The following is a 22,406-nucleotide window of genomic DNA, read 5'->3' as shown; positions in this document are numbered from 1 at the left end:
GTCTTGGGATATCTTTGGCTAAACCTTTGTTCGTTACCAGAGTGTCGAGTAGTTTAATTGACTCGTTGACCGAAACCCTCATGAACAGAGAAGTCACATCAAAACTTACGAGAATATCATTAGGGTTAAGATTAATATATTTGATTATATTTATGAAATGTTCAGAGTTTTTGATAAACGAAGAGGTCCTACCGATGTAGGGCTGTATTTGTTTCGTTACGTATTGTGCTAATTTGTACGTGGCAGAGCATATTGTACTAACTATGGGTCTTAATATGACATCAGGTTTGTGAATTTTTGGTACACATAAAGTCTTGGTGGTTTTGATGCCCTTGGTTTGATCAGGTATTGCTCTTCCTTGGGAATTGGTGACTTGGCAATGATTGCCATTGTTTTACGTTCCAAGGTGCTGGTTGGGTCTTGTTTAATTTTAAGGTAGGTACCTTCATGGAGTAAATCTTTGATTTTATTATCATAGTCCTCACGAGGCATCACAACAGTTGATCGGCCCTTATCAGCAGCAAATATTTGGATATCTTCGTCGTAAATCTTGTGGCTTGGCTCTCCAACACCGGTGTGCTGTACTGGTGACGAATTGGCATGTTCTGTTTATGTGACAACCCTTAATAGTTGGCTGTGTCAGGTGGTGGTGGGTTTTAACGACACATTTATATATTTACGTGATCTAACCCAAAAAAAACTTCTTGTGGATGATATTGGTCGCGAAAGCCTACATGTTCAGAAGGGGTATTGTTGCCAGCACCATGTCCTGCCACCCCTGTCTCCTTTATACTGATCCTTACAGGCAGGAATGCGTGTTCGATTAAGGCTGAGTTGACCGAGGGGTAGACCAGGAACGCTTTAAATTACACTTTCCGTTGATGTGTAATTCACAAAGGGATATTGAATCCATGTCACCAGAATCTTCGTGGAGTGTGCTAACCGCTGCCCCGCCACTCCTCACACAGCTTGCGCACTGCACACAGTTTGAATCAAATTGCCATGGGAATGTTTACGTGTGAGGATTTGTTTCAAGTGTGCAGTCTGTCATGTACATATTTATAATTTGACGAATACTCTTGCATTAATTTAGATATTTACTAAAATATTTCACTTTATTGAGAAAGTTTCATCTTTTGAGAGCGAAGGATGAGTGAAGTTTGTGCATTTAATTTGCATGAGAGATTCACTTTTCACGAGATAAAAACTATATATATTATTTACTAGCGGGAAGTACCTGGCGTTTTTTCCAGAACTTCTCTTAAAAACATAACATATGCATACACAAATACTAAGCTATTGTGAAAACACGGCGTGCCGTTTGTCCATTTGTCAACAAAATGATTAGAGGCTTGCAGAAGTCCAAAAAGTTATAGAAAGTGGGGGGTAAATAGTTGAGCTAAAAGGTTTCAGAAAATTGTTGACCGCCCCCCCCAAATACTCATACCCCCACGTAGGCATATATACCTACACACCCTACATTCAAGACTCTACAGTAGTATCTGGCTCTACAGTAGTATCTACTGACTCTATAGTCATTACTACTGACTGCAGCAGTATATCCTAACTGTAGTGGAATCTACTGACTACTATTATCTACTGGCTATAGTTGTATCTACCGACTCTATAGAAAAATCTAACGATTCTATAGCAGTAACTACTGACTCTGCAGTAGTATCTAATGACTACAGTAGTACCTACTGACTCTATAGTAGTGTCTATCGACTCTACTAGTATCTACTGACTATAGTAGTAACTACTAACTCCATAGTCGTGTTTTCTCACTGTATAATAGTATCTGCAGATTCTAGATTTGAAGTTTTTGTGACTGCAAGGAACCATACTCTTTGGTTTTTTCGGTAAAGTCACGTATTTATTTTTTATTTTATTTTTTCACCTACGTGACTTTACCGAAAGAACCAAAGAGTAGTATGTGCAGACTCTATAATAGTATCTGCAGACTCTATAGCTGTATCTGCGGACGATAGCAGTGTCTTCTGACTCTATGGTCATATCTAGTGACTCTGCAGCAGTATATCCTGACTTTTGTGGTATCTACTGACTGTAGTATTATCTACTGACTATAGTAGTATCTACCGACCCTACAATAGTATCTATAGTAGTAACTACTAACTCTATAGTAGCATCTACTGACTCTATATTAGTATCTACTGACTGTAGCAGCATTTACTGATCATAGAGGTATCTACTGACTGCAGTAGTAGCTACTGACTCTTTAGTCGTATCTACCGACTCTATAGTAGTAACTACTGACTCTATAGTAGTATCCGCTGACTATAGTAGTAACTACTAACGAGGTGGCACCTTGGCAGGCTGGGGCTGGGCCGCTACCCCATCCTCCCACCCCACCATCCCCCCCCCCCGCTCTACAGTAATTATCTACGGACTATAGTAGTAGCATCGTCGTATAGACCGACTCTAGAATAGCATATATCGACTCGATAATAATACTCACTTCACAGAGTGTAGTGGTGAGGCCTAGTCCCGTGTAGAGCCCCCAGCCTCGCCTAGATTGCCCAGCCGGCCGAGGTGGCACCTTGGCAGGCTGGGGCTGGGCTGCTATCCCGGCCCCTCCCACCGCCCACTCTACATTAGCATAACCTACAAACTCTATAGTAGTATCTACCTACTCTATAGTAGTATCTACCCACTCTATAGTCGTATATACCGACTCTAGAATAGTATACATCAACTCTATAATTATACTCACTTCACAGAGTGTAGTGGTGAGGCCTAGTCCTGTGTAGAGCCCCCAGTCTCGCCGAGATTGCCCAGCCGGCCGAGGTGGCACCATGGCAGGCTGGGCCGCTACCCAGGCGCCCCTGCCCCACCATCCCCCTGCCCGCTCTACAGTAGCTATCTACGGACTATAGTAGTAGCATCTACCGACTCTTTAGTAGTAATTGCACACTTTGGGGGGGGGGGAGGACATGACACTGATGAATCAACCTCAGCGTTGCGTGTATTTTTTTTAGCATTTTTAAACCGAATGGCAATTCCCCCCTCTCCCCAGCGAAGGCATGTGCGTTGCTAGGGGCAACCCCCAGTCAGCTGTGTCGCACATGCGCAGATGCATGCTTCGGCGCGCGCGCTCAGCGGCGTAATGTAATAAATAAATAATAATCGTTACAAATGGCTACTTTTAACTACTTAAGGTGACGGATGCGAAAATGGACAAGCGCCGGCTCACCACGGGGCCTATAGCATGGTACCTGGGTACTTTTTTTAAACGTCAACCCCACGGTTCGCGAGCCAAATCCTTCGCAAGTTTCGTCCACACACAGACAGACACACAGACAGACAAAAATAATGACGTTTATAGGTAAGATTATGACTTGTGTATTAAGAGATTATTTCTCTCGGTTTTTTCCACCATTTCATTTTCATTGTGGCAGCATTTCTAGTGGAACGACCACAGCAGCAAATAGGCGAGTTGACATTATTTTACCAATAGTGACGGTTTCTGCTTAACTTTGAACTTATCGGTGATTGCGCATTTCATTACACAGCGGCAAGGTCAGCCACTCTCTCGCGTGTGCTCTTTCACACGTGCGGGGCCGCGCGCCGACCTACGGGACAGACGCAATGTCGCGCTCGTCATTCGCGTGCCGACAAATTGGAAGGTCCTCAGGTTAAAATCTGACTTGCAAGGTCTCCTTAACCTATCATCCATCCAGGATCAATACATCGAGTATCGATCACGTGGGAAGTCGCAGCAGAGCCGTCAATCAGATTCGAGCGCCGATCCGCTCTCGTTTTGAGCGGTGCAGCACTCCGACCTTGATGTCAAGTGACGGCGCTGCAATTGTGCCCTCCTGTGGTCTCGTCGTCTTGTTTTCTTTTCCCCCTTAGCCACGCGTTTTCATACCTGCGGAACTTTTCTGCCACGGTCCCTTCGGGCGAGTTGGCGCTCACCCTCACTCGGCTGCTCATGGCGATGGCCAAGATGAGCCCGGAGCAGAAGGAACTACGCAAAGAAATCGGTAACGGCTTGTGGTGTTGCTTTCGTGACGTCGCAACTTTCGCACTTAAATTGCTCGCAAATTACTTAACCCTTTCACGTTCCGATGACGTACGTATGCGTCGTAAGTTTTTCTTCCAATTTCGTTCCGATGACATACGTATCGGCGAGGATGATGATGATGATGCCATGATGATGATTTTATTGTATGTGTGTGTGCCGTGCCTGGCCCCTCCCACCTTCCCCTCCCCAGTATCCGTCGCACTGGGGTTTTTGAAGCAGCACTGGGTAGGGCCCACGGGAGAGCGGGAGAAGGGAAGTAACTACTCCAAGGCCTTGGAAGGCTTGCTCTGGTGAGACTGTAGTTATTGTATCCCTGATTGAAAGCTTGCTCTGTTGAGACTGTGGTGATTGTATCCCTGATTGAAGGCTTGCACTGGTGAGACTATGGTGATTGTGTCTTTGATGGAAGGCTTCCTCTGGTGAGACTGGTCGTTGTATCCGTGATGTGAATGAGACCTCAATTCCTGCGGACAGCCGAACCGATCTACATCCCAGTAGTACCGCGCGTCGTTCTGCATGATGTCCGACGTTTTGCTCCTCGACGCGAGATCAGCGAGGTATTGTGGTTTATTTGTGTGACGGTGAGCAAGGGAGTGCGGTGTGGCCAGGGAGGGGTGGTAGGCGGGCGGCTCCCACCGTCGTGGAAAATGCTTTTCTAACCTGGCTATCGCCTCATGAAGCTGGTTGTATTTTACCAGTGAAACATCGTACTCAAATTCTAAATGTTGCGGCTTTACTCTCCAACACACCGGTGTGATGAACTAGTAACTAATTGACACGTTTTGTTTACGTGAAAAACCTTCCTAATTGGGCGTGGCGGGTTAACGACACATTGATATTTACGCGATCTAACCCAACAAACCTTGATTATGGATAATATTGGTCGCGATAGCCACCTACTTACTACGTGTTAAGCTGCTACCGTCCGCTGTCCCCCCTTTGACGACGGCGCAGCATCTATCTGGACAGCTGTGAGAACGTGCTGGACGCGATAGAGGACATCGCTATCAAGGGCGTCACGGAGCTCGTCCACGTGGACAAGGACGGCCACTCGGCCACCTACCCCACGCTCACCAGGTCACCGCACGTCCGGGGGGGCGACCCACGGCCCCTGGCCATGACCGTTACGATGCACGGTTCCCCGCGGCGTTTTCACAATCGTGATGTCTACTGGAGCAATCCGATGAGCTATAAAGCTCATTTTCACACGTGTCCAGTAGGGGGCGGGTCCGAATGTTACAACAACAAACAATGTGAAAACACGATAGGATTGCAAATTATAGGAAAGGTAAGCAAATCACATGAAAATCAAAAACGAAACTATTTTTATTCTTGATTTGAAGCTTTCGTGACTGCAGGAATCCATACTCTTTGATTCTTTCGGTAAAGTGACATTTTATTTTACCAGGTAATGCCCAAGCGACCTCACCACAAATGATAGCTCAACGAAGTGGCTGATTATGTGGAAATTTATAGCAAATGATGTAAACGCACGTTTACGTGTTTAATCAGTCAGTAGGTGAATGGGTTTCATATACGTTTCAGCTTCTTCATTTGCATTGTAGCTAAATCGTCCGCTGCGGGGAGATGGGCTTGCTAGTTAAGAACAAGTAAAACAATACAAGAGGACAAGTAAAGATAAACTGAGCCACACACCAGGGCCATGCCGAGCCAGCCTGGCACGGCTCGGGAGGTTTTATTTTATTTTTTCCCCTCCACTGCAGAAGCTGAAGCCTCTGTCGTCGTAACGCACCAAATGAGTGGAGACCACGCGTAGCCGACATGGGGGACGCTGCGTTCGCACTGCACACCGAACCGAAGTTGCACGCCAACTAACGCGTCACTTAACCCCTGCCTCTCGGGGGCCCTGCTTTTGCCCCCTTAGCCAGATGTCTTGTACGTACGTCTGCATGTATGTACGCTGAACTTCTTTTGCACCGTACGTAGCCAACCCATTGCTAATCAGAGATGTGCGAGGGTCGAAGGACAAATTGGAGATATCCACTCGTACCGTGAGGGGCCACATGCGCTTGCGCGGTGTCGGATGTTGTCAGTGGGAGAGGGCGTTGTCTGAAGTGTCACTGCTGTGCGCTGTGTCGCGTCGCACAGGGCCGTGTTTGGAATCTTCTACCGGGTCGTGATGGAGCGGCTCGAGAAGGCCGTCAAAGCGATTCCTGCGGGACGATCCACCGACTCGGACGAGGTGACGAGGGCACCGAGCAACGCTACTTAACCCGCTACGAAGAAGGGCTGTTGCCCTTGAATATCACCTGTTGTGCATTTTTTATTCTTCTAAGGCCACACTTTGTTGTTGATTAATGTGTTGCGTTTATTTCAAAGGATGCATGCGTTTTATAGAGCTCCTTGTGTGTGTGTGTGAGTGCATTATTGTTCTGCACGATTGGTCCTATCCTGTGCATTACTTAGGGAATGCCAGGGAAAGTCTTAAGCACAAAAGTTACGAACAACGTTCAATAATGCAACGGTCCATTATGTCCTAGACGCAGCACACCGCTTCAGAGTCGGCTGAATGTGAAACGAGTTTGTTTATTTTTTCTTTGACCTGTAAGTATTTCGCCCAAGTGTAAATTAGCAATGCAAACATCTGTTGCCTCCTGCCTCCTCCGATTGGAAATGCAACACCGCAGATGTGTTGTCAATTATTCAAGTTCCACCGTTGGATGACGTTATGGAAAAACACCATGCTGTGTCGTGGTGTAATGGTTGGCGCACGCCGTGCTTGCAATTTAAATCTCGCCGGTACCAATCTCCCGGCGCGGCAGTTGAATCGACTGTGCGAGTTTATTAAATTTTCCCTGCCGCCGCCTCTGTCCACCCAGCGGGGTAAACGGTTTTACTGCGGTTAGGTCGATTGGCAGGACGTGTGCGAGTGGGGTAAAGTGTGGGTACTCCCACCCCTTCCAAGATGTTCTGGCCAGTGTGAGAGAGTCGGCTAAAAGAGTTGGAAGAGGGAATCACTGTGGCGAGAAGTTAACTGCCTCGCCTGGTATGCAGGAGGTCGTGGGTTCGATCCCGACCCTGATGCCCGCTCTATATTTAGAGTCTGCATGTTCTCCCCGTGGTCACGTGGATTTTTCTCCGGGTCCTCTGGTTTTTCCCTCCAAATTTAGAATCAACATGCTTTTAGAGTATTTGGCTGCTATAGATTTCCACGCGATAAGCCACTTCGCTGAGCCAGGTCACTTCTGACACAGAGCTATGTAGTTAGATTGGGCCTTACCTGGTACCCTGGAAAATGCCCACTTGAGATGGAGGCCCTTCCTCTTCTATAGCAGTGGTGTGAGCGAATTATTGCAGGGCTGCACCTTTACCGGTTAAGCGGCAATGGGGCCTCTCCGTGTGTGCACCGAGTGTATCTGGTCGCATGCCTTTGGGACGTCTGTTCTTGGCGCAGTGCTCATGACTGTGCCAGGTTTCACACAGCCATTGGATTTCCAACAACTGTCCAGCGTTGAGTTAATAATTTACAGGCTGCTCGTCAATCCTCTGCTGGATGAAGGCGTCCCCGTGCCGTGCTGTTGGTCGTACGGTTTGGGGGAAGCGAGGCATCCAGGATCATATAGGATGTCGCTCACCACCGCTGTTAGCCAGGGATGGGAGTGAAACTCGGGTCGCTGGGTTTAGACAGCTTCCACTGGGGGGTCCCCTGAGCCAGACCGTCACAGGGCAATGGGATGGTTGAGATGAGATGCGATGTCAATTGTAGGCGCTTTGAGATCCTGAAGCATTTCACTACTCTACAACTGCTAATCCTTATCCATTTTTGTTGGCAGGTTTCTGTGAACAAATACTGTACACGTATTAAAAAACGAATCTTGGGGCAGCAGGGTGGCACGGTTGGTAACGTAGATGGTAACGTAGGTGGTAACGCTTGTGCGCAGAATGTAGAACCTGGTTTCAATACCTGCGTGGAGTTTGTACGTTCTCTCTCCCCCTGTTCTGCATGCATTTGCTCCAATGGCGAAAAACGCACACACAGCGTTACCAGTATTGGCCAAAACATCCAAATCCTGAACAATTACCCACAAATGACTCGACTGGGATCGCACGCCGCAGCAATAACTGCAGCAACATCATCCCCCTCCCTAACTGCGAAAACTTGGCAGGACCCTCCCGGATGTAGAGTCTTGAGACTCGGCTGAGGCTTTCCTGGCTAAACAGGTGTATTGATAAAATAATGATAATAAAATAATGGCTGTTACATTATTGTGTTGTTTTATCTTGCCAGGTGCAAGAGGCTCTGCTGATGCGGTGGAGTGCAGGCGTCCGGAACTTCCACATGCTCGTCAACCTCATCAAGGTCGAGCCACTCGTCCGCACCAATCCACTCGTCGCTGCACACCGCACCCACGGCCGCATTTCCCCTGAATCAGAATCGGATTTTTTTTTTACTTGAGAATCCAATGAGCCATGAAGCTCTTTTTCGCAGATGTCCAGTGTGGGGGCTGGTCAGTCAAGGAGGGGCCCGGGACGGGTTCAGATCTTGCTCGTCAACCGATGTTTGCCGGGATTCGAACTCGGGTCGCAGGGTTTGCAGCGCAGCGTGCTTAACGATAGGCACCGCCCGCTTGCTTCCCAATATAGCAGGTTCATGTTAAATAGTGACTGAAGTTGTTTTTATAAATTATGTAAAGCACACCAGTGTTGTTTAATCCCTCCGGAATCCCTCACGGACAAACTACAATCAGTTTCACTTCGCCATCTCAATCACACAAATGTGAGCCGAGCGCACTTATGCATTCTGTGTGCACTTCTGTTTCCTAGACTTTTGATGGAAGACAGAGTCTCAGAGTTTGCCTAAAGGTGAGTCCAGGTACATGCAGCATTGCATCTCCTCCTCTAACCAAGGAGGTAATAGGCGCTAACCGCTGGTGTTTTATTGCTAATGGTTACCTATCACCGTGGTGGGATGGCTAACAATTGCAAGCAGATGAGACAGCTCTGATATTTGGAAGTAATTCCTACAGAATAATAATGCTTTCGTTTTCTACGTGCGTCATTCATGCTCCCATGACGCCGTAGATTGATTATACATTAGGACCAAATCTCATGTACAGCCACTGCTCTGCTCGCAAGAAACTTTATTAATCAGCCAAATTTCTCAAACGGTAGCCTCCTGAAAAGTGAGAAGAAAAAAGAACAGGAACGTTCTTGAGGCTCAGTGAGGCCATTGCATCTCGACGACGACGATGACGACGACGACGACTCGCCGCCGTTATGAGCACCAGCGCCTGCGGCGACACCGTCATTGTTACCACCATTGTCACCATCGCCCCTGTTGTTGCTGGCCCTCGCGTGACGTCACACACGTCTTGTCGCCGTCTCTCTTCACCCCCCCGTTTGCAGTACGGTCGCCTGTTTGTGGAGGCCTTCCTTAGAAAAGGAATGCCACTGCTGGATTGCACCTTCAAAAAGCACAAGGTCGGTGGGAAACCGGCAAAGGCACTCGGGCATTACGTGCCGCGTGAATAATTTATTCCCATTGTGCCTTGCGCCCATTTTTTTTTCTTTCTGCGTTCCCCCCCACCCCCCACCAAAAGCGGATGGATTTTTGCATTCATATCCCGAGATGTTTACGCCGTTTAACCTTGTCCACAAAGCTCGTGACAATGATAAAAGGACCCGTGCGAGAAAAGTTTACGGCCGAATGAATTATCGACTGTTTTTGACGGGGGTGTGTTGTGAGTGGATAGAAGAACATGTGCGCAGAACTGTAAAAATGCGTTCTTGCCACGCGTACAGACATCAACTATTTTTAATTTCAACAGGTAAGGCCCACTGAGCTGTATATTTTCCCGTGTTGCGAGTTTATCAGCCTCGGGCCGATGATGCTTTTAATTCGATGCCGACGTGGGCTACGCATGATGTTCTAAGCTTCGTTGGTGGCTTACGCATGTGGCGTTGAGGAGGTGCTTCTATGCCCTTGCTCGCCAGGAGAAGGTGTTGCAGCAAGCGGACTATTCGCCATTTGTTTCTATCTGTATGGGGATAGAGCGTTGCCCCCTCGTGAGCATGGGTTTTCTCCAGGGTGCTCCGGTTTTAATAATAATAGAATGTATAACGTGCGCAATGTTGCTGACCAAAGAAGCAATTCTCAGGTGCGGAGCCGAGCTGAGTGTCAGATCACGCCGCACGGTCCAGTGAGACTCGGTGGTTAAATGTCGAGCTGAAGAGATGTGCCTTTAGATGGTTTTTGAACGAATAAAATTATTGATCGTTAAAGATGTGAAGAGGGATGGCATTCCAGATGATGGGGGCTGCGACGGAGAAATGACGAGAAGCAACTTTTCTCCCGCATTTGTTAAGTTAAACACTCATCATTCATGAGCTGAAAACATCTCACAAATAAAAGGCGAATGTAGCTGGAGCAGGACCCTCTTGAAAAAGTGTGGCTCCTTGATAAATAAATTATTATGAGGTAACAACGACACTTAAAATTTCTTCAGGACGGAATATATTCAAATTCCACAGTCTGTGCCAGAGCATGGAACTCCAAAACGACCGTTAAACGTGCAGGCTGCTTCATCTGTAAAGTGTTTGGCTGTGCAAATTTGTATGCGTGCGTATGTGCGTGCGTATGTGCGTGCGTATGTGCGTGCGTGCTCAGGACGAAGTGAACGGTTTGCTCAAGAACCTTCAACTGAGCACACGGCAGCTACACCACATGTGTGGTCACTCCAAGGTAACGGCTAAGGAACCATCACTGTGCCCGGATTCATCACTTAGAATGGACCCCGTGGATTCCCACCTGGGAATCAATCTCTGCACGTTGCATGGTCGTTGGGTTCGCGCGTGACCCCTGCAGCTGCTGGCACTGCGATGCAACTCAATGTTAAAAACGGCATTCTTGAACCAAATCACGACCCTGAATCGTGGGGGACGGGGCAGGTGGGGGGTGGGTGCGAATCGTTTGATGTCTCCGTCGTGTCCTTCTAACCCACGCCGGCCACCATCTCGGCATGTTCTAGAGGTTTTTTGTTTTTTTTGTACAAATTCCTAGTGCACTCCCTCCTGTAATCGACCTCACAAACATTTTTTTTTATTTTACCAGATAAGGCCCACTGGGCTATATAGCTCTATTTCAGAAGCGACCTGGCTATCACAAATGATAGCTCAACGAAGTGCCTTATTACGTGAATGCAGTTTATAGCAGCCAAATACTCTAAACTCACGTTTATAAATGTGGAGGGAAAAACAGGAGGACCCGGAGAAAAATCCACACAACCACGGTGGGACAGACACGCAGACTCCAAATATACAGCAGGCTTCAGGGTCGCGATCGAACCCACGACCTCCTGCATACCAGGCGAGGGAGTTAACATCTCACTACCATATCGCCCAAACTTGGCAGCCTAGCACACATGCACGTGACCAGAAGACGTCGCTCAATCAGTTCTTTGTGAATCGCTTTTGGGACCGCAAAGCACCGTAGCATATAGAATAGCTCGCGGGGGGGAGGAGGCGGCGGACGGTTAATATAGTCACTTGCGTACTTGATGCGTTTTAAAGAGCAGTTTCTCGTAAGCCATCTATTTTTCCGAGATCAAGGTGTCTTCTTGGCCAAATCCGTTGATGCCACGCAGCACTTCGCCGACGCTTTCCACCCCTCTGCCAGATCCCACAGCTGCCACGCAGCAGACAACACAGCGACCTCCACGCTGTGCCCTGACAGTCTCCCACCACCCTGCTCTTAGCTCTCTTCCCCTCAGTCTCCGTACTCATGGAGACCATTAAAGTTGTCCGTCTGCCTCTCTTGGCAATCGAGCCTGCCCCATCCTGCACACGTCCCACCCATATCTCCAACACTCACCGGCCACGTATTCTCCCATACTTCTGAATTTATTATTTTGTCTCGCCACGAAATTCCCAGCATCTGTCTTGGACAGCTGTGCTCAAATGGCAGCAACTTCTCTTTGAGCTGCCAAGTGAGATCCCCGATCCACACAGGGATGCAGATCACACCCCTGCCTGGTGTTTGCTATCCCTCCCCTCCCCTCGCCCGCCCACCCGCCTGCCTGCCTCATTAATTAACCCACTCCTTCATATATCCTTGTCCCCGCTTTCCCCCGCTCCCTCCCGTGCAGGTGAACCACAACGTGAACCTCATGAATTGCGTGCCCCAGCTGAAGCGCACGCTCGAGTCGTTTGTCTACCGTGTCAAGGCCATGCTCACCGTGAACAAGTGCCACGAGGCTTTCTGGATCGGCAACCTCAAAAACCGCAACCTGCACGTGAGGACCTCTTCCTGCGATGCCGGCCGCGCTCCCTGCTTAGTTTGTCAGTTTTGTTCAAACTGGGCGTTCAACCGCGTGTTCAACGTGGTGTTGGCACAGTGGAGAGCACGTTTAGTGCATCTTCCAATCATCTCAGTATACCCACGGCACCCGGGTCTGTCCCGTGTCCTCCTGCCAGCAGCGAACCTTTGACACCTTCACGCGATAGCCTTAAAGTGCATCTAGCACGGCACAACCACCGTGGTGACATCACTGCTGCTTCGTGGTGAACGCCGGTTGTTGTCAACCAGGGTGTGGTTGGATGCTGCCACCGCGGTGTAAATCGGTAGCGCCACTGGGCTTGCTTACCAGAGTTTGCCTGTTCAATATAATCTCCGCCTGCCCCCCCTCCGGCCCCGTCGCTTGTTTCCTCCCAGAAGTACGACCAGTTAGGCACGGCGGTGAGTCTATGGGAGGTCACGAGTGGAGGGGGGGGTAGATTTTGAGTACTCCCACCTATTCTAAAACGTCTGGCCACCGTGAAAGAGGAGACCAAGTACGCTCCAGAGGAGCTCGCTTTAGTGGAGGCACTGCCGCTAGCAGTGGCGAGAGCAAGCAATTGCAGGGCTGTGCCTTTATCCCGTTGTAGTTGATGTTTGTCAAAGTGTCTCTTTAAGGCGCTATGGTGGTGAGATGTTAACTACCTCACCTGGTATAAGGGAGGTCGTGGGTTCGATCCTGACCCTGACGATGCTAGTTGTAGATTTGGAGTTTGCGTGTCTCTATCCCTGTGGTCGCGTGTATTTTTCTCAAGGTCATCTGGTTTTTCCTTCCGCATTTAGAATAGACATCACGTGTTCATAGTATTTGGCTGCTATACATTTCCACATTATGATAAGCCAGATCGTTGAGCTATCATTTGTGGCCAGGTCACTTCTGAAAAGAGCTACATAGCTCATTGGGTCTCGCCTGGCAAAGTAAAAAATAGTTATATTTTTTTAGTTTAATAAACATCAGCCAGTGCCCGTCTCCTATGGTGGCCCTGATCCAGGGGTGTAAATTTCACATTTGTATTTGTGGGGGGCCAGGTCATTTGTAGGATGACCACTGTACAGCCATAGGACTAATCACCATTGACCTCACACATGTTTCGACACCCTGTAGGGGAGGATGGGCTGGGTCGATAGTTTACCAGGATTCGAACTTGTGACCTTTCCCTTTGTCAGATGAAATTTCTACCGCAGATCTGCCCAGCCCTGCGTGGTTTTGAATGGGCCCAAGTTAATGAAGTTAATCATAAGGGGCGCCGCAGTGGCGAGATGTTTTCTCCCTCGCCTGGTATACAGCACTGTATATTTTGAATTTGCATGTTCTCCCTGTGGTCCTCCGGTTTCTCCCCCCACATTTACAATCGACGTGCGTTTAGAGTATTTGGCTGCTAGAAATTTCCACGTGATGAGCCACTTCGTTGCGCTATCATTTGTGGCCAGGTCGTTTCTGAAAAATAACTTTTTATCTCAGTGGGCCTTACCTGGTACAATCAATCCAGTTAAATAGTTAATGTGCGTGTTCATGCTCACATGGATTGAACCAAGATCGCCCGATTTTCTTTTATCCTAAATCGCGATGTTTCTGCCGTCAATATAACTTCTCAAGGGCCACGTGTAGTTGCGTGCCGTGTTGTCATTCAATGGCTGGCCCGCATGTCGTTTTGCTTTTCATTGCTTCGTTCGTCATAGAGCGAGTTGGTGTCTCTCGCGATGTGGCGTCTGCAGAAAGCCGATTGATTCGCGTAAAAACTGTTTCCCCGTTGTCTGGTGCAGGGCGAGGAGATATTGTCTCAGAATATAATGCAGACGGACAAGGGTGAAGAATCTGAAACGGAGGCATCGGTGCTTGCAGAAGACGATGATGATGAAGATGAAGAGATGCCAGAGGTGACACGATTCATAATTAAAGAAACCAAATTAATTGTTAGTCTTCCCTTGTTTAATACCCGAGGCGCGTATCAATTTAAAATCGCCTGAAATGCATCGCTAATGCTCGTCAGATCTCAGAAGCTAAGCAGCGCTGAGCCTGGATAGTGCTTGAGTGGGTGACTACTATGTGTGTCATTTTATAATAGGCTGCTGTGGGGGTTAGCGGTACTGTACTATGCCACCACATCTATGCTCCGCCTTCACTAAGGAGCATAAACCATCACGTGAACGCCAGTCATCCTCGCAGCGGCTCATCCAGCAGTAGGTTGACCAAAAGGGTTGTCACCTTCTTTGGGCAAATATACAACATGCACATTTTTCTCGAGGAATGTTGAACTTTTCTGCATTCCAATTTTCAATTGTGCATACATCTTGACTTAAAGCTTTCGTGACTGCAGGAATTCATATTCTTTGGGTCTTTCGGTAAAGCCACGTAGATAGAAAAAATAATACAAATAATAACAATATCACTACGTTTCGATCGCAACACAAGCCATCGTCATCAGGTGGAAAAGAGGGGGAAAGCTGCTGACACAGGCTGTTTATGAAGGTTTAGAGATGGGCGGGGCAGCTAATGTTAATAAAGGAGAGGTCACCGTACCCGGCAGTAGATCTACCCCAATCAAAGAGCTGTTTATAAAGGTTAAGAGATGCTTGTAAATGTAAGCTCGGAGAGAGCTCGGAAAGAGCCATCGCCACGTGGAGGTGGAAAAGGATGGCAAGCCACCATTAACTAACATAACGGTGGCTGTGTTAGTGAATGTCACTCAGAAACAAAGCTATGGGGGCGTCCTCTGGTCTAACACCGTTTTGAGACTAGGCTCAAAAGAAAGCTGTCTCTGGTGTGGACCAATCAGTTTCAAAGACAATGCATTCAGTTTGGTGTTTTAACATCTTAACACCTGTTTTGTTGCTGGAAAAAGGGGAAACCTATTCTCATATTTTGGTACTGGCAAAGGAGGTCCTATGATGATGCTTTATAAAGGTTGACATGCTCACATTGACATGCCAATCTCCCGCAATAAAATGGCCACCCCCACAGCTTCGTTTCTGAGTTACATTCACAAACACAGCCACCGTTAGCTGTGTTAGTTAATGGCGGCTTGCTTTTTGATTGGTGTAGACCTACTGCCGGGCACGGAGACCTCTCCCACATTAACATTAGCTGCCCCGTCCATCTCTAAACCTTCATAAACAGCCTGCCTCAGCAGTTTTCCCCCTCCTTTTTCACCTGATGACGATGGCTTGTGTTGCGATCGAAACGTCGTGATATTGTTTATATTTTTATAATTTTTGTCTATCTACGTGGCTTTACCGAAAGACCCAAAGAATATGTGCATACATCATCATAGGCTACCCCTCGCAATTGAGGATGATTGTTTTCCATAGAAAAGTTGGTTTATCTATGGGTCCGAAGATGGCTGAAGAGACCAATCTGGGATTGACAGATTCTGGCGCAGCTTGGGCACACGTGTCCAGAACGAGTGTTGTGTGGAACTGCAGCAGTAAGTCGGGCTACAGCGTTGCTGTTTACCCCATTCCCACTTTTCCTCTTCCTGATTCTGCTGTTGAGTTTCAATTTGTTTGGATCCCTGAAATAGGTGATCCTGGGCTAGAGTCTACCATGAGTTAGTGTCGATGGAGCACTTGTTCATGTTGGCCTTGAGGACATCCTTGAAGCGCTTTCTCTGCCCGCCTCTTGAACGCGCACACCACGGCGAAGCTGGGAGTAGAAGATTTGCGTCGTACAGTGGAGGGTTACCTTTGCAGCTGCGTAGAGACTGCGTCTAGTCCAGGGGTTGTCAACCTAAATAACGAAGAACGATTTTTTTAATAGGTAAAAAAAATATTTCAAGGTCGCGCAATGCACGTGAATACGAGAGACGGTGGTCGGTCCTTAATAAATAATGTCACGAAGCAGCCCACAAAGAGCCGCTTCACCGACCGACGTACGAACTGACTCCGCCGTCCCCTGTTTGTGTCCAGAATGCAGAAGAGGAATTCCTGAGCGACGAGTACTGACTTGGCTCTCTTCGGCGTTGGATCGCCGATTGCTCACGTTCTCCATCACACATTGAGGCGGAGACTGCAACAACGATTGTGTTTTGTTTGTTTATTTGTTTTCGACTGAGGCAACGGCAGTGACCCACGTGCCCTGCCCGAGAACGGTGCACTTGGCAGGATGCTGCTGCTTGACGCACTTGGCTAAGTGGTGCGGGGTGGTGGGAGGGCGTGGGTTGGTGGCCGGGAGCGGGCGCCTTCCTTTGCCGTTTGTTGGGGAGGTTCGCGGTGCGAAGCCACCGGCCGCCCTGGTTAATACCGCACGCAGTCAGATTCGCAGTGGCGAACTTTAAAGGTCCTGCAAAGTTATTCGTGAAATGTTATAAATTACTCGCAGATTACTTTATTGGAGGAAATAAATAAAAAACATCATTGATTTTTTTTTTTATCTCGGTTATCTTTTCACGGAAGTCGTTGCTTACCCGTTGTAATCTTCGCAAGTGTCCACTTAACCGTTATCTTTACGGACACCATCCTTGTTCTAAACATGACCTTTATCTGCCAGGGTCAAAGCAGGGACTACTTAATTAAAATACATTTCACATTTATTGCATGAGCGATTGGCTTCGTTAAAATACAGAGATACTTGTAATTAATCTTTATTAAAAAAAATTGCTTTATACTCTTATGCTCATGTTGCACCTCCGATTATCACGGTTGGCTACATACGTTGCAAAAGATGTTCAACATACATACGTATGTTATGCCTTAAGTACTGAACACGTGATTGCAAACTTTTGGTTATATGCTGCATATCGTTGCCTTTTTTTTTCACGACATGGTAATTGCTGTCATGTTTAAAATAGTTATTTTTTACATTTAATGCGCGGATTTAAACGTAGTGTGACAAAAACCGTGCACTTCGCGGACAGTTTAAAATAAAAATTGAAAACGTCACTGATGCATCCTTTACAAGTTTGCATTTTCCATTCCTTTATTACCAGTAAAAAATAATTGTACGTTTTCACGACGGATAACTAGTTGACAGCCGTTTCGTCAAACCTCCCGTCTCATCATCACTATCATCCACGACACCCCGCACCTCCGATTGGCACATTTGTCTTCGCACGGTGCGAAAGAAGGTCAACTTACGTACGTACGTACATACAAACCACGGAGCTTGAGTCCGATATGTTCCACGCTGGTCAGTGTGGGTTGCTGAACAGCAGAGGTGGGGAGGGGGGGGTTAGACCAGATCAGATGTCACTCACCAATGATGTTAGCCATGACCAGGCGTCAAAGTCGGCTACCAAGTTCATATCACTGTGTGCTAACCACTGTGCCACTGCTCTGGCCGCCCTCGTCAAGCTTGTGAGAGAGTTTTCCGCACGGTTTTGCTACAGCATACACTGCCATTCATTCATAAGTGATATTCATAACAGTGATATTCATAATTGTTATACAGGACAGCCTCCCTCAATCCTGGGTCTTTCAAGGATAGGCCTCGCATGGGATATTTGGCAAATTTCTTTACAGGTATTATTTTGTGTGGGCGGAGGAGACGGGAATGCCGGGATAAACCCCCACGCGTATTCGGGGAGAAATTGTAACTCGACACGGTGTATACGAAACCCGGTTCATTACCGTGGGCCGGTCCCATCGGGTATCACCCTCTACACGATCCTCTTGATTGAGGCATGCACCGTCACGCCCGGCGGATTGCAGCGAACGCTACCGCGTGTGTCTTCGGCGTGCTCGCGTTGGGACCTCGACATCTGAGATCGAGATGTCGTCACGGCCAAATCCGTAGACGACACCCGCGCATCACCAACGCTTTCTGCTCCCGGCCAAACCCTGCAGCTGTTGCACAATCGACGTGACCTCCGAAAACTGGCGCCACAGTCTCCCGCCATCTGTGCTTAGTTTCAAGTAAACTATGAAATAAAAAAAAGATTTTACCAGGTAATAAGGCCCCTTGAGATTATAGTTATTTTTCAGAAGCGATCTGGCGATCACAAATTATAGCTCAACGAAGTGGCTTATCGCGTGGAAATGTCTAGCGGCCAAATACTGTAAACGCTCGTTGATTCTAAATGTGGAGGGAAAAATTGGAGGACCTGGAGAAGAATCCACGACCACAGGGAGAGAGACGTAAACTCCAAATATACATGCATCAGGGTCGGGTTCGAACCCACAACTTGTATACCAGTCCAATGCTGGTTTCAGTCACCGGACCCTTTGTCTTGCACACATGCCCTGGCCAGCGTAGCCTTTTTCAGAATCATATCAGCCACGATTACATAAAGGCGGTCACTGCATCGCGCGCATTTGGATGTGTTTCTCTGGCCGTCTGGAACGCTCTTCGTTCCAATATTAGAAATGCACTGGACCTATGCACTTTCAAATCTAGATTGAAAACTCATTGCTTTAGAACTGCGTTTTGTGTTTAATTCGTTGTCCTTCCCTCGCACCTCCGATTAGCACGGTTGGCTACGTACGGTGTGAAAGAAGTTCCACATACCAACCCTGCAACGTTCTCTAACGGACTTGTGCAATTCCTTAGTCTTGTCTTGCCACTGAATTCCTAGCATCCGTCTCAAGTGCCAACCCGCTTCTTCTGGAAGTGTGGCTCTAATTCAGGCTCAGATGTTTGACGGTGCTAGGGACCTGCTGATCACGTCAGCACGACTAACCGCTGTCAGCTTCTGTGCACGTGTGCTCTTCATGGGCAAATCTGAAGAATTTGCTGCCAACTACAAAGCCATCAGATTATTCCTTTCGGGACGGCGTTGGAGCTTTTCAGCTTCATTTAGCTTCATTTATTAGGTGTAGCCCTGTGAGCCATGCGGCTCTTGACTCGGGTGCAACCGCGACAAACAAAAACATGAACAAAGAACATCTTAAAGTGACTACGCGCAACAGAAAAATCCATGAAAAAACAGCAAAATCTTCCAGAAAAAACACCGTATTTCAACGCTGTGTGCAAAAATCCCAGTGGGATACAAGTCTAACAATAACCATAAGACAATTTAGATTAAAGTTATCAGGCTAACTCTGTACTTCAACAAATATGGCTAAACCAAACGTTTTCGAAACCACCAAAATAAAGCTATATTTTCTGGTAGCTGAAGGTCTTCTGGCGCTTAATAACTTTCAAACATCATTGTTATGGATGTAAGCAGTCGTAATGTTAATGATTTCATTTAAATACATGGGCGGTATGCAGCATGTTTCTTTGGCCGTCTGAAACGCTTTTGTCCATTTGTCTCTTATTCTGCAATCCACGCTTTAAACATTTTCTGTAAAAACCTATTACTAAATAAATTGCTGCGATGGAATTTTGTATTAAATTGTACAATTTCGTCCTGTAGCCGGAAATGTCCCACCCATATCTGTGCTATAAGCGCAAGTAACATGGGGCAAAATACTATAATTGTAATGTTTAAGTTGAGTGATTTTGACCATTTTTAGGCTTATGGAGGGGGGCGGGGTGAATATTGATTTATTTAAAAGCATTTTGCAGATTGACGTTACGAAGATGACATTCCACGTATTCTTTTGCAGTTTTTAGCGTGAACTTTTCATATTTTGTTTACAATATACGCCGACAAACGTCTGGTATTTTTTTTATTGCCCCTTCAAATTAAAAGTCTCGACGAGAAACAATCATTTGCACCTATCATCAAACGTGATAGGTGCAAATAGTCCCACAGAGCACTTGCTATTCAGTGTGAATTTCCATCCAAGTTGACCTAGGGGAGATCATCTCGAGATTTGGAGACACTTATAATTTGCTTTCGGAGTTGGGGGAATTGAACTCGCATCAATGGGGCGCATTCATTATCCCGTGGGGCTTCATGATTCATTAAATTATTCCTAAAAATAAGTAATCTCAAGGCTTAGTTGGCAATCCTTGGGACATGTAATGCTCCTCGCTCGTGTGCTGATAACAAAAGTTGACGTGTTGTTAAGCAACGTGTTAAATTGACGAAAGCAGTCGATACGGTGGGAAATCGGTTAAATTAATTAGATGGCTGACGAGCTGCTGCTGCTGCTTGCATGGCCGCGGTACCAACATGAGCCGTGTCTAACTCTTTAACGTTGTTTTAATCTCATTATTTCCGTAACAAAACAAACAGCAATACCACAGAAACCGAATATATGTTGACTTTTTTTCTCCCTCCCTGCATACTTTCATTCACGAGATGCCAGTGCCCCCATCCGTGATACGGTGGATAAGCTCACCCACCTGCCAGAACGTGCGTGATGCTCCAATGGAGAACGCGGCACCACCCAACGCTGGGCGTCCAGGCCGGAGCTCGCCCGAGCTGCATCGGCCTCCACTTGTCGAACGACAACGACTCGCAAACGAACGGGAAGTCGGCAGCAGCTGCCGCGGCCGACGCAGTGAACCGGCGTCAACAATTGCCCAAGCTCTGCGGGTCCTTGATGCATCAAGGTGTTATCGACAAATTAAGGATGAGCGTTACATGTGGGAGGAAACCGGAGCGCCCGGAGAAAATCGACTTCGTGCGAGGGGGAAACACTCGATCCGGAACAGGTGGAACCGGTGGAGTCCGCATTTGATGTACCGCCTTCTCCTGGCGAGCCTGGGTACGCCGCCTCCTCAACGCCGACGGGAAGGCAGTTTCAAGAACATCTGTGTGTGATCCGCCAACCCTTACTGCTGCCTCCACAGCGCTGGGCTACAGGCAGCCACGTGCATAGCCACCACGGGAAGTGGCGGAAATCAACTTCAGGGAATGGATGAAGCAAATGTGGACACCTCCGCTGGTATTTCACATTGCTACGCATGCATGCTTCTATTGGCCATAGTTTAAACAATTGGTACCACCTACGTCAGCGGGGCTTGTGTGGTGCATACATGTGTTTATATAGGGGCGACACGCGTGAATCATTTGACGACACCGTCCATTTCAAAACGGTCATCAGGCGATTCAATGGCCACATAGAGAAATCGGAACCGCTAAAGCGATGCCACAGCAGTTGGTAAGGGGCCATCCATAAATGACGTCACGCACCTAGGGGGCGGGTGGGGGTCAGACATTTGTGACGAGGGAGGGGGTTTGAGAAATGTGACGTCACATCAAAATGCGCAACTTTAAATTAATATAGACAACACGTTCTACTTAATTAAACTCTACGGGAGGTGCAAATGCGGTCACACGTTCATGCGCTCGCAAAAAAAAGTTGCAGGTTTTCATTTACATTTCATCACGGAGGGTGTCGGTGCTACTTTCAAGTTGAACACAAGGTGGTAGCAGCACACCACGCATGCAGAGCCACCGCGTGTGTGTGTCAGGCCGTGTGTGTGTGTCCTCAGCCCGTGTGTGTGTCAGGCCGTGCGTGTGTGTGTGAGTGTGACAAGCTTGGCTGTCTTCTCCCTCACCATACCCACGCCTCGCGCATGGAACCATCTCCATCTGCTCGCTGCCGTTCATGGGCTTTCAGATTCTGTTGAATGTACAGTTCTTCTGAAAGACCTTTGGTCTCAAACTTTCTCTTTTAGTTGTTGTTGTTGCGAAATTTCTGGGCATTTCTGTCATAACGAATTTCAAAAGAATGCCTGATATCCAAGTGGCACTTTTTGGGGGGTGGGTGGGGGGTGAAGAGCAAACTTTTTTGCAATTGCTCTGGCCCAGTGCATCACTCACGATCACTGTGATCCTGACAGTCCTGAGTTCGATCCCCGGCAATTGCCAACGTCAGTGGCGAGTGATATATGAACTGGTCTTGACCCCCCCCCCCCCACGACTCCCCCCAACTGACCAACATGGCGATGTATGGTGATTCTTGAAAACGTAAACGAAACAATTTTCTTTTATTTGACCAGGTAAAGACCTACTGAGCCGACCTGGCCACACGTGATAGCTCAACGAAGTGGCTTTTCATCATGTGGACATTTTATAGCAGCCAAAATGCTCTAACGCAGGCAACAAATACGAGTGGCAAGAGCAGGTGAAGAATGTTAACCGGTGCAGTGCATTTTTATCGTCCTCTGGTCTAACACCGTTTGAGACGAGGCACGAACGAAAGCCGTCTCTGGTGTGGACCAATCAGTTTCAAATACAATGCCATATACTGCCAGAGTATGTTTTTGTTTGCATTCTGACCACAAATATTGTG

General features: G+C 47.6%; 1 protein-coding gene across 2 annotated transcripts in view; it reads left to right on the top strand.

Moving 5' to 3' along the window:
• FANCD2 (FA complementation group D2) overlaps positions 1-17,216 on the top strand; it is a 62,048-nt gene extending 44,832 nt beyond the window's left edge. For both annotated transcript variants that reach the window (XM_078614555.1, XM_078614554.1), the window contains exons 34-44: positions 3,874-4,004; positions 4,236-4,335; positions 5,000-5,122; positions 6,155-6,248; positions 8,295-8,366; positions 8,831-8,869; positions 9,413-9,487; positions 10,674-10,748; positions 12,151-12,297; positions 14,103-14,216; positions 16,245-17,216. In XM_078614555.1, the coding sequence (XP_078470681.1) occupies positions 3,874-4,004; positions 4,236-4,335; positions 5,000-5,122; positions 6,155-6,248; positions 8,295-8,366; positions 8,831-8,869; positions 9,413-9,487; positions 10,674-10,748; positions 12,151-12,297; positions 14,103-14,216; positions 16,245-16,280 (1,006 nt within the window). In that variant the 3' untranslated portion in view covers positions 16,281-17,216. The remainder of the gene's footprint in view (positions 1-3,873; positions 4,005-4,235; positions 4,336-4,999; positions 5,123-6,154; positions 6,249-8,294; positions 8,367-8,830; positions 8,870-9,412; positions 9,488-10,673; positions 10,749-12,150; positions 12,298-14,102; positions 14,217-16,244) is intronic.
• Positions 17,217-22,406: the final 5,190 nt, after the last annotated feature.

Source organism: Lampetra planeri, chromosome 44 (genome assembly GCF_965212315.1).
Source record: "Lampetra planeri chromosome 44, kcLamPlan1.2.h2, whole genome shotgun sequence".
Taxonomy (NCBI): domain Eukaryota; kingdom Metazoa; phylum Chordata; class Hyperoartia; order Petromyzontiformes; family Petromyzontidae; genus Lampetra; species Lampetra planeri.
The sequence above is the reverse complement of the archived record's forward strand: the minus strand, read 5'-3'. Positions and strand labels throughout refer to the sequence as shown.